The following is a 12,384-nucleotide window of genomic DNA, read 5'->3' as shown; positions in this document are numbered from 1 at the left end:
CACCTCCTCCCAGATGTCCCACAGGATTGCAACCTTTCCAGGCCCCAGTCCCCGAGGCCCCGCCCCCTGTGCTCCGGCAGTCCCCACACCCACCCCTCAGGGCTCAGCCCCACGCTCGGCACCATCGCCATCGGGTCCTCACCCCACCTCACATCCCACATCAAGTCCGTCAGCACATCCGCTAGCTCTGCCTTCAAATTCAGATCTGGACTCCAAACGCTTGCCCTCGCCGACACCCCCTACCCTGCTCCAAGCCACCTTATCCCTGCCTTGGAGTGTCACAGGGGCCTCCTGACTGGTCTCCCTCATTTATACTCGCCCCTTACGTTCTCAACGTGGCTGCCAGAGCGACCCTTTAAGATATACGTCAAGCCACATCACTGCACTCAAACCCCTCCGATGCTGCCCTTCCTGTCCAGTATAAAAGCCAGAGTCCTTGCAAGGGCCGAGGGCCCTGCCCCATCTGGCCCTGGTCCTCTGGCCTGTTGCCTCCGACTCCCCTTAGTTGCGTTGGCCATATTCCTGCCTCAGCCTCTTTGCACCGTGGTTCCCTCTGCCTGGAACATTCTTCTCGTGGTTTCTGTGTGGCCGGATCCCTCACTCCTTCAGGCCTCTGCTCAAATGTTATGCTCTGGGAGGTCCGCCACCTGGGCCACCTCATCTGACATAGCTAGCCCCTGCCAAGCCTGACAACACAGCCAGCCTAATTTTTCTCCAGAACACTGATGTGCTCCAATGGGCTGCATTTCCTTGTCTGTGCCTTGCCACCAGGCGGTGGGCTCCATAGGGCAAGGTTTGCTCTGCTTGGTTCACAGTTATGTCCCCAGCACCAAAAACAGCGCCAGGCACATAGCAGGATTCCCCAAAATGAACGGGTGAGCGGCTGAGCTGGGCACCCAGCTCGAGTGCAGCTGCTCCTCGGGCCACCAGAGGGAGCCAGCACCCAGCAGATGGGTCCCTGCAGCCCCGAGAGCATGTGACCTGTGTCTGCCTGCTTTCTTGGCTTGACTGCTGAGATTTTATTGATACTAAGAATCCTAGATCTCGGTGATGCAGAGGTTTGTCTTCATTCGGGCAGCACCTGAGCGACTGATACGTTACTCCCACTGGGAAGAGGCCTCACTGAGAAAACCCAGGGTCGAGCCAAGTCTCGGAAGCAACCAGGCCTGGGGTGGGCAACCACCTCCATTTACTCTGGGAGACCCCCCACCCCTCCCCCGCCACTGCTGGGCCAAGTGGGGACAGGCCTGTGTCTGTGGGCCAGGCTCCCGTTTCCAGGCAGCTGTGGCCCCTCTCCAACCTCAGCCCCGCCCTCCAGCACCGAGCACGTGGCTGCCAAAGTGTACGTAGTCTTCGGAGACAGAGACCTGGGCTTGAATCCTTGCTCTGGTGGCCCTTCCTGACCGCGAGGGCCTGGTGGGCAGGTGCTGATAGCTACTTCACAAGGCTGGAGTGAGATCAAAGGCCCGAGAGGCAGGAAGCAGCTGGCATACAACAGGCACCCAATAAATGGTGGTGCAGGAAGCAGCTGGCATACAACAGGCACCCAATAAATGGTGGTTCTCCCTCTCTCCAGGGAGAAGGCTGCCCCTGAGTCGGTGATCTGAGGGCCAGGGGAACCGATGAGAGCAGCGGGGCCGGCAGCCTGGAAGGGAGGGGCCCGCGGCACCTCCGAGGCCAGCACTCCCGCCTAGAGGAGGCTGGGGCGCTGAGGGCCTCCAAGGTCCTGGGAGCCTGAGGACCCGCTTGGCCCATGGCAGGGCCTCTCCTGCCCACAGGAGACTGACCACACGTCCAGGGCAGGGCTGGAGCCGAGTGGGGTGTCCCCAGGGTGGCGGGGCCATAGGCAGGCATGGCCTGCCATGCTCTGTGTGGGACGGGAGGACCACTCCAGGTGAAGGGCCTGAGGCCGGTGGGCTGCCCTCCTTCCTGAAGCCAGTGCTGGGACTCTGGGCTGCTGTGGACAGGCTGGGACTCAGAAAAGGGAGCCTGGCCCTCTGGCCTCCATCCCGACACCCTTGGCCGTAGGCCGGGACTTCAGGCCTGCCTCTTCTCCGCCCCGCAAGGCACCGGGCTCTCACAGAGCCCTCACGGGGCCTGAGGTCCTTCTGCTTCCTCTCCCTGCAGCATCGAGAAGCCTTGCTCCTGTCTGCAGAGCCCCTCAAGTGCCCAGGCTGCCAGTGACTCCCCGGCTTCTGAAATACCCCACAGGTGGGCAGGACGGACCCTGCCTGTACAAATGACGTCCCCACTCTGCCCGTGAGTAACGGAGCAGGGCTGTCAGAGCCCAGGTCTCAGGACTCCTGGGCCAGTGCTCACTTGGAGAAGGCTCTCAGCCGCTGCAGGGGCTCCCAAGGACGCTGGGGGAGAGAAGCAGTGTGCGGGCTGGCAAAGACGGGGAGGGGCGTGGGGATGCCCTGGTCAGCTGTGTCAGTCGCTGGGGGATGGTGAGAACAAGCCTGAGAGCCCCCCCAGCTTTCTGGGAAAAGGACGTTGGAGGAGGGAGTGGCTACTTGGGCCCCAAGGGCCCAGCATGTCGTGGAACAGAAGCTGCCCGCCCAGCATGCCAGCCTTTCCGGAACAGGGAGCCCAGGGTGCTGTCCTCCTTCTGCCCGGCCTGGGCAGAGCATGGAGACACCAAAGAAGGGGAGGGGCCCTCGTGGAGCCGAGCCCTCCGCTGGCCCACTTAGCAAAGCAGAGTCCACCCCGGCCCCCGGCAGTGGGCTAAGGGCGGCACCCGGCTGAGGCCTTGCCAGCTCCTTGTGAAGAGGGCTGGAGCCTTTCACAAAGGGCCTTCTTGCTGCCCTTCCAGAGGCTTCTATGGATTGGGCCTCAACCGGGAAAGGCCTTTCTTCCAGAAAGGCAGAGCACAGGAAGGGAGCCGGGAGAAGGAAGATGCGGGCAGAGGGGAGTAGTTGAGGGGGCAGGGAGAGAGATGGGACGGGGGTAAGCTGCACAGCCAGATGCTGGGCAACGTCTCATTTCGTCCTCTTGAAACAACTCCAGGAGGTATGTATGACCATCCCCATTTTACAGATAAGGAAACTGAGGCTTGCAGAGGTAGACCGACTTGCCCAAGGCTGCCAGTGACAAAGCGTGGATTCAAACCTGACACCGTGTGATTCCAAAGCCCACGCTCTTCCCCATCCAGGGATAACGCCGAACTAGAAAGTTTGAGGCCCAGAGATGGTGCAGAAGAGAGGCAACGCGGGCCGCAGGGGGCAGGGTAGCAGGTACAGTCCGTTTAGGGAGAGCCCCCCACGGGCAGGCCCGGCATCGTGACCACAGCCCCTCTGCACATGCCGCTAGCTAAGGGGACGGGCCGGTATACTCACGAGCAGGACCGGGCCAGCTGGCAGAGGCCACAGGCCGGCTTCCGCATCAGGTACATGGGCCACCCGTAGGCAGCCAGGGCAAAGAGCATGTAGTAGCAGACCTCCTTGTAGCGGAGCATCTCTTGCTGGAAGAGAAGAGGCAGAGGGCGGTCACCTCCTGCCCTTCCTGCCTGTAGCCTCAGGGCCATGGGCTCCCCTCGATGGAGGATGGAGGCAGGGGCTGCCCTCCCAACAGGCTGCAGACCACCCCCACCCCCGCCTTGGAGGACCCGTTCCTCCTGATAATTGCATTTCCCTAATTATCTCCATGCAACCAGGGCACGAATCCTCCTAAGACCTGTCCCATTGCTCCAATCTCAGAAATTAATGATTTGGGGACAGAAAAACACTCAGAGCACTGGATCGATTTCCTTGCCCGTTTTCCCGAGAAGGGAAGAGAGGGGGAGGTTACAGCGACAGTCGCCCACCTTGGCAATCAGGCCCCCCGAGAAGGGTAATTTAACCCTGAGAGGCCCGCACCCTCCGGAGGGGGTTGCCCAGGCCACAGAGCAGCAGGGCCGGCCCTGGAGACATGGACATGCTGGGGACCAGACCAGTGGCCCACCGTCAGGGCGTCTGGGCAGATTGGGATCTCTGAGAAAGGCGCCGGTTTGAAAGCTGGCGTCTGAGGCCGGTGGCTGTTATCAGCCTGACGGCTGCAGGAAGGCAGGAAGCCCAGGTATCCCAGCAAAGCGGCTTCCAGTGTCCCGGGTGCCCCAGGCACTGGGGACTCCTGCACTTAGAGGGAATTAGTCACCTTGTAAAAGGTGAAGAGGGTGATTAGTCATCTTGTGAAGTGAAATAAACAGCACCTTCATCAGGGCCCCGAGGGGTAGAACCGTCCCCTGGCTGCCCTGTCTGCTCTCCAGGAAAGCACTGGAGAAGGTAGCTATCCTCTTTGGCTCAGGCCGGAGGGCGGGGCGCTGGCACCTGGAGGCTCAACTGCCCCTCCCCTGCCCCCCACAGGCAAGAGAGGGCATGGTGAGAGCGAGGCACCCCGGGAGGCTGGGACGGCCGCTCTGGGCACATGCTATGGACAGGCTATTTTAAGAAGGGATACAAATGCCCATTTTGGGGAGCGGGGGCAAACAGAGAACAGGCTTTTCCAGGGGATTCAGATGTGAAGGATGAACACTGTCATCCTTCTAACACTGTCCCGACTGGCACCACTGTATACCGGCGCCGTGCAGGGAACGGGGCTCAGGATGGCTCATCCCCTCCCCACCGGGGCTCTGGGTGAAAGGCAGGCCCAGCGCTGTTTATGCTGCTGCAGGAACAGACTCAGAGGGGTCAGGGACTCGCTCAAGGTCACAGCCCCCCACCCCCACCCCGCTACACTAAATCGGTTTGCTTCTGGGGCAGGGCCGGCTCTTCGGCTGCAGTTTCAGCCCTGGGTGAGGAGCTCCTTTACTGGGACACACACACCGGATTTCTCCTAAAGGCGCTTAAGAGGTTCTGCTACTCAGAAAAGCTTGGAGACCAAAGTGCTGTGTCCTGCTGCCTTTTGTAACAGTAACAACTGTGGCAATAATAGTGACAGCTCACCCTCCTGAAGCCCTTTATCATCTCAGAAGGCCAGGACCAAGCAATCTGAGCACCGTGAGGCCGATTCAGGGGTCTTTTCTGTAGAACCAGTGTGACGTAGGGGTGGGGGTGGGGCCGCCTGGAGGGCTGAGCAGGTGGGGCCAATGCTGCAAGGGCAGCAGGCAGGTGGTCTGCTCAGGTCGCCCGGGCAGAGGGAGAGAGGGAGCCGGCACGGGGTGGAGGCGGGGTGGCTCCGACTCACCGAGTTCTTGAGGTCGAGGTACTTGGTGTTTCTGGTCACCGGCATCCCAGACAGGAAGGCCAGGATGTCATTGTTGGCCTGGAAGACAGGCGCGTTAGGGTGACTGCCCCTGGCCCAGCTGCATGGCTGCGAAAGGGGTCCAGGCCCCCAGCTCTGCACCCTGCCCGCCTCCCCAGGGCCTGAGAGCCCAAAGGAGCGTGTGCTTTCTAGCTCTTCCGTGACCTGGCCAGCTTTCCAAAATCCGAGGTCTCCTCATGTCTCTAGTTGCTCCCCTTCCACCCAAGGTATCAATCCCCGGGGACGTCGCCAGCCCAGGCCGGGAGAAAACGTATTTTGCATGGGATGCTGGGAGACCCCAACTAGGACTGGTGTGTTGGCTGGGGTGGGGTGGAGAGGCAAGCGCAGAGGCTGGAGCACGGAGCTGGATGCTTCATTGGGCCCCTGTGGTTAGACGTCCCCTGGGGCCCTGGAGGCAGCCTTGCGGCCCCACAGAGGGAAGTCGCTCAAGCAAGAGCCACAAGTGGTGAAGGGTGAGCTGGGGAAGGGAGGGGAGTGAACGTCAAAGGGTGGCCTCCTGGGTCAAGAGGGTGGGCAGAACCCGGGGGGCAGCAGGGGCGGCAGGGAGGGCCCAGGAGGAGGGCGGTGCGGGGAAGCGGCCTGAGGATGGCCGCGTGCTCACCTCGTCCAGCACGGCGTTGCGCTTGGCCCGCTGCCGCTGCCGGAGCAACACCAGGCCAGCGATGATGTCGGAGGGCACGATGTCCAGGTCTCGGAAAAACTCGGCAAAGAGGTAGGCGATTTCCGAGTAGGCGTCCTACGAGGTCCAGGGAGGCAGGAGGCGGCGGCAGGGGAGCAGGAGAGAGGACGAGATACGGGGAGTGAATGCCCGGGGCTGGGTGTCTGCTCGGGGTCCCCTGTGCAAGTTCCCCCCAGCCCCCCACATGCGGCCCTCTGCAGCCGTGACCCTGAGGGCCCTGTCCTGGGCTCCGGGCCCCTGTAGACCCGGCAGAAGCTGTCCCAGACATCGCTGACCCTTCTCCTTCGGCACTCACCGGGCACCGTCTACCCTGCACAGATGCCCCCGGGAGCCATTTCCTGTTCTTTCCCCAGGACTAGGAATCAAGGCCTGGGCCTGGCCTGTTTCTCCTTCGGCCTTTCTCTCTAGCAGAGGAGCCAAAACTAAGCTCCTGGCTGCTTTCCCCACACTGAGTTTCTTCCCACCTCCCACCAGCTGTGACCTTGCATGCCCTGCTAAGGGCTGCATGGAGCCCTGGGTCTCAGGCCCCCTCCCCAACCTGTCCAGAGTTGTAGGCTCAGGGACCCCCACCATGTGCCTGGAGAAGGGGCATGTGACCTGGGGCCACTGGCCCCCCTGGCTGTCCTGCCAGCTCTGTTCTCAGGACAGCCATGCTTGGGGCCTGGGGGCGGGAGGCAAGGCAGACAGACGCAGCCCTGCTAGCAGTGTGCAGTCTTCCCTGCCTCACGACAAGCTGAAGTCTGGAACCTCTTCCCTAACTGGTCAGGAGAGGCTGTGGTGGGAAGAAACTCATGGCAACTGGTTTTCTCTCGCTGGGTTTCACCCTTGAGTGTCTGGCACATGTAAGAGAGGAAAAATCAAGGGCTACAAACTCAAAAGCCTAATGGGGCCAAACAGAGCCTGCTACTGCTTTGAGAGGCCCACCTTGGGCAAATCTAGAAATACTGAACTTTACCTAAACTCCCCTGATTTTTAAATGTTGGCAACCAATTCAAATTTTTAAGCAACACAGCATGAGTTGATCAAAACGTTCTCTGGGCTGGACCTGACCTGACCTGATCCCCCAGGCCGTCAGTGATTGATGGGACCTAAGTTTTGGGGACCCCTGGCCTTTCTGAGAAAAGACGTTCTGCTTTTTCCCCAGGCTCCAACGCCAGCCCTGAAGCTGTCTGCCAGGAGGGGTGGGTGTGTCCTCTGCACGCCCTGGGCTGAGACCCCTCAGACTCCCCCGAGAGCCCCAGGCGGGGGGGTGCTTCCCACCCACCAGGGAACCTCTGGGGGTGGGAGGGACTTCCTTACGCTTGATTACTCACTCCACCGCTCACCAGGGGCTGCTAGCGGGTAGGAGCCACTCAAGGCTTCCAGTGGCTTCCATGGAGGGCACTTGCTGTCTGGCTTGGGGAGGAGTGGTCTCCTGACCTCACTAGCTCTGCCACTAACTAGCTGTGGAATGCTGAGCAAGTCACTCCGCCTCTCTGGGCCTCAGCTGCCTGATCTGCAAAACGAGGGGTGGGACTAGATGACCCCTAAGGGCCCTGCCAGTGCTGGGAGGGGCTCCGCCGAGGGCCCTCCCCCAGAGCCCTGCCTCCCCTCCCCAACCCGGGGGCCACCCACCACTGACCCGCAGCGTCCTGGCAGGTGCGTAGGGCTAACACTGCACATCGAGGGCCGCACTGACCGCACGGCTCCGACGGATCTTCCAGAGGGACCTGCAGCTGCTGAGATGCTGCTTTTCTCTGTTTTCAGGTTGCCCTGATATTTGAGTATCTCTTCTCCTAAACTAAACTCTTGAGCTCCAAGGGGTTGGATAAAAGGTCTTCACATTTTTCTGTCTCCTTGACAAAGCAAGGGGTTGGCTGTTTCACATGCTGGAGGGAGTCCTTCAGTGAATAATAACAGGTCCTCTTAGGAGCAGGCTGTCACCTCGCTCCTGCTCAAAGCCCAGCCCTGCCCCACCCGGCAGAGCTGAGGAGCGAAGGCTCCTGAGTCGCTGACAGCAGGATGTGAGCCCCAGGACGGCGACTTCCCAGTACTTACTGACTGGGAGTCCTTCGTCCGAGTACAGCAGAGGAACACTTTGAGCCGGCGCGACCAGCTGGTGGCCTGACCCTCTTCTAAGCGGTGCCTGCAGTGGGGGAGAGTTGGTATGTGTGAGGTCAGAGGGCCCGACCAGAAGAGCTGGGCCCAGACATTACAGAAACAGGACAGCCTGTTCCCAGGACCCCAGCAAAGGGCTCCCCAGTAGGAGGGTCGAGGGGAGAATAGGCCTGGGTCCGGCCAAGGCTGGGTGGCCAATGACCTGCCTATCAGCCAGCAGGGCTCTCCCTGGGGGGCTCCTGCTGGCCTAAGATGGTGCGCTGTTGGCCGAGGCCAGGGCCTACGCTCCCAGCTTCTGGCAGACTGACAACAGCACACTCGGGGGCTTCAGAGCTGGCAGCCCGAACTAGGGGCTGCCCTGCGGCCCACTCCAAAAGCTCAAATCAAGAGCCCTGGGAGATGGCGGCAGGGTGCTGGCCTCTCTGCCGACTTGTTTCCTGGCCTGGAGCAGGCCTGCCGGAGAGACCTGTTTCCCCTCTCAGAAAGGAGTTCTCACGTTGTCTGCACTTGGGGAAGTTTAAGGGGCTGAATAAGGCTCTGCATTCTTCAACTCCTTGGATCTGTTACATTAGAGGGAAGAGGGCCCCTGCCCTTCATCTGCATGGCTGGCCCCTGTCTGTTCCACCCTCAACCCCAGCCCCAGTGGGTCTGGCTGCTCTGATGGGGAGTCAGGGTACCCAGGAGTCTGCACCCAAAGGGAGAGCAATTGACCGATTATCCACGGAGACCCTTCCAATGCTGGGTGCCCAGAAGTCGGTGTGTTCTGAGCATAAAGATAACAGGTCCAATATTAAAAATGTAAATTTCCAGACTGAGCAAGAGGGGCTGGCTTGCTTTTGTGACATGTGCCCTCCCATCAGCTCCTTCAGAGCCTGGTGCTGGGTGGTCAGGAGGGGCAGACACGGGTGGCCCTGGATGCCTGCAAGGCACTTGGCATCCATCAGGAGTGACAGACGGGGTCCTCCTCCCCCGCCTCTCGGCTCCTCTTTGCAGCTAAGGGCCGCTTCCTGCTCCCAACCCTAGTTCCACCGGCCATGGGCCACAAGGACAGGGAAAGCCACAGAGCCTTCCAGGGCTGCAGGAGGGGGTTAGGAAACGGTGCAAGGGATTTGCTATTTCTGGGACCTGCCAGCCCTAAGGGACTTGGGCAGCCTCACATCCTAAGCCAACGTCCCCCCTACTGGGGACTTGATGAAGGGACAGCATGCTGGCCAAGCTGAGTTCCCAGAGCATCACGTTCTTTAACCCTTTAACCAAATTGGCTTTTAAACATTCGAAGAGAACTTCCTCCCTTCCCTCTGGCAGATGTTAAGTGCTGTATACTCTACTGCAGTACCCTTTATGCCCACCAGGGGGCAGATGGAGCCAATGACACATTTGGCCTAAAGCATCAGTTAGGCTACATAGACCAAGACAGGGAGAGACACACTCAATCTGCACAGAAAGTGGGCTTCTCTGGTGGCACAGTGGTTAAGAATCGCCTGCCAATGCATGGGACACAGGTTCAAACCCTGGTCCGGGAAGATCCCACATGCTGTGGAGCAACTAAGCCCGTGCGCCACAACTACTGAGCCTGCGCTCTAGGATCCGTGAACCACAACTACTGAGCCCGTGTACCACAACTACTGAAGCCTGCGCACCTAGAGCCTGTGCTCCGCAACAAGAGAAGCCACCGCAATGAGAAGCCTGTGCACCGCAACGAAGAGTAGCCCCCGCTCGCCACAACTAGAGAAAGCCCGCACGCAGCAACGAAGACCCAACGCAGCCAAAAATAAATAAATAAAATAAATAAATTTTTTAAAAAAGTCTGGACAGAAAGTTCATGGACCCAGCACGCCCCCGCCCTGGGGCTCACTAAAGCGAAGGGAGGGCAGACACTCCTTCCGCAAAGATCCAAGGTCAGGCTCCCAGGAAGTAGTGGTGGGAAGAACCCACCCCAAACCCCACCAGATTTCACTGGAAGGAGAAAGAGCAAAGGACTTAAACAGCTCCCTGACTCCCAGAAACTAAAATAACCCGTTGGTGTGACGCAGTAGGGCTTGTGCACAGCCCCAAACCTGGAAGCGGATGAAGGGTCAGCAGGCTTGAAAACGTCCCTGTTAGAAAAACTGTCTGTTGGTTTCAGAGCAGAGGGAGGGCGAGCGGGGAAGAGCCTGAGAGGTGGTCACAGCAGCCCAGCTGTGGCCTGGGCTGCCCTCCCAAGCCCGCTCAAGAGCTGGACAAACCACAACAGGTGGGGACCTGTGAGCTTGAGGACTCTCGCTACCCGCTCAGGGCCTGGCACCGCTGGAAAGCTTCCTAATTCAGATGACAGCCACCGACAACCCCCAACTGCAAAGGCGCTGGCTGCCCTGGGCCCCAAAGGCAATTACCCAGAGTTGGGGAGGGGAGAGCTTTTTCCCCAGGGCCCCAGGAGCCCAGAAACCAGGCCAGGTGGGGGCATGTGCTTGGAATGAGCAGAATGGTACTGGTGGCAGTGGCCAGCTGCGTCCGGAGGAACAACGGGCTCTGGGGCCTTGGCTCCAAAACCTGGCATCTGGGGCTGGGAGGGGGCCAGCCCAGGCACGGGTGTGGCTCTGGCTGCAGTGCCGAGCTGACGTGGAGGGCCCAGGGGAGCTGGGACACAGAGACGTGCGAGGGTGGGGTGGGGGCCTGGGCAGCACACTCCCCTGGCTGAGGGCTCCTGACCCTGCTGCCCTGGGCTGGGGATGGAGTGCCAGTTCCACTCCCCACCAGCCTGACCTGGGGCAAGTGACCTGCCCTCTCTGGGACTTGGACCCCTCATCTGTAGAATGGGGCTCACAACCGCACCAGGGTTGGCAAAAGGATTAAACAGACTGATGGGGCTTCCCTGGTGGCGCAGTGGTTGAGAATCTGCCTGCCAATGCAGGGGACACGGGTTCGAGCCCTGGTCTGGGAAGATCCCACATGCCGCGGAGCAACTGGGCCCGTGAGCCACAATTATTGAGCCTGCGCGTCTGGAGCCTGTGCTCTGCAACAAGAGAGGCCGCCATAGTGAGAGGCCCGCGCATCGCGATGAAGAGTGGCCCCCGCTTGCCGCAACTAGAGAAAGCCCTCGCACAGAAACAAAGACCCAACACAGCCATAAATAAAATAAATAAAAAATAAATTTAAACAGACTGATGGCGGAAGGGGCTCAGTGCAGGGCCTAACGCAGAACAGAAGCTCAATATACAGGAGTCACTGTGACCCACCCTGGAAGCACCCCCCTCTCTTTCTCTTTCAATAAACACGAACCCTGTGAATGTGCCTGCATGTCCTCCCGCATTTGCTCTGCCATGGCACGGCCTACCCCCTTCTCCAAAACACTGTGCAAAACATCTCCCCTCCAGGAAGCCTTCCTTGGTTAACCTCCTCCAGCCCCCTTAATCCTAGAGGCAGCCTCGCCTAGTGCTTAAGAGCAAGGGCTCTAAAGCCAGACTGCCTCGGCTTGACCCCAGCCCCACCATTTACCAGCTGTGTCACATAAGCTCCCTGTGCCTCTGTTTCTTCCTCTATATTATGGAGATGACGCTAACAGCTACCTCAGGCAGTGACTGTAAGTTAATACATGCAATTCCTGGCTCGCCGTCCGAGCGCTTCCCACCATTACTCTCGTGTTGGTAGCGCTGAAGGTGATGACAGTGGCTACCATTTACCGAGCACGAACCTCCCGTGAGCACGGTGTTAATCACTCTGTTAAACCTCACAGCAGAGCACGAGGCAGGAATTAACTGCGGTTCCCACTTTACCGACCAGGAACCTGAGGTAAGCCTTTGGCCGGCGCCTGGGGCTCACACAGGTTGAGACGCCAGGAGGGAGGCGTGGGGCCGGCCTCTGCCCACGGTCAGCAAACCCCGCGGGGGACGCCCGCCCGCCCGGCCCACTGACCGCAGGTTGTAGGTCCGCAGGTTGCGCTGCCTCCTCTTGGTGGCCCTCAGCTTGACGAAGGTGCGGCCCGTGGGGTCGAAGACGCAGAGGACGGTGATACAGACGCTCAGGATGACCACCCAGTTGCAGACAACCATCCCTGTGGAGGCGGCCGTGGGAAGCCAAGGGTCATGGTGCTGGGGACACCTCTCTGGCTCTGAAGAAGGGGCACGGGAGCCTCCCTACCCCCAACTGCTTCTGGGGCCCAACAGCAAGGCTCCAAAGGCCCTGGCCCTAGCCTCTGGCCACGCAGCCATCCCCTGGCTGAGCCGTGACCCCAAGGCCCATCCTTGGCACGAGCAGACGGCTGTGTGGGTTTCCGGAGCCCCAGGCAGCGCTGTGCCTGCTGCTGCCCCCGAAACCCAGGGTTCCCCAAGGGGGTATGGCAGACTGCGGGATGAAGGCAACCTGCCCGGCGTCCTCATGGAAACTGTTTCCCT

General features: G+C 60.2%; 1 protein-coding gene across 6 annotated transcripts in view; it reads right to left on the bottom strand.

Moving 5' to 3' along the window:
- DAGLA (diacylglycerol lipase alpha) overlaps nt 1-12,384 on the bottom strand; it is a 62,499-nt gene that overhangs the window by 11,827 nt on the left and 38,288 nt on the right. For all 6 annotated transcript variants that reach the window (XM_082477886.1, XM_082477888.1, XM_082477884.1 and 3 more), the window contains 5 exons: nt 11,906-12,044; nt 7,955-8,042; nt 5,840-5,974; nt 5,161-5,238; nt 3,336-3,460 (listed from right to left, as the gene is read on the bottom strand). In XM_082477886.1, coding sequence (XP_082334012.1) covers nt 3,336-3,460; nt 5,161-5,238; nt 5,840-5,974; nt 7,955-8,042; nt 11,906-12,044 — 565 coding nt within the window. The remainder of the gene's footprint in view (nt 1-3,335; nt 3,461-5,160; nt 5,239-5,839; nt 5,975-7,954; nt 8,043-11,905; nt 12,045-12,384) is intronic.

The sequence above is a fragment of the Balaenoptera physalus genome (genome assembly GCF_965194825.1).
Source record: "Balaenoptera physalus genome assembly, chromosome: 10".
NCBI lineage: Eukaryota > Metazoa > Chordata > Mammalia > Artiodactyla > Balaenopteridae > Balaenoptera > Balaenoptera physalus.
This window is presented reverse-complemented; position numbering and strand designations above follow the sequence as displayed.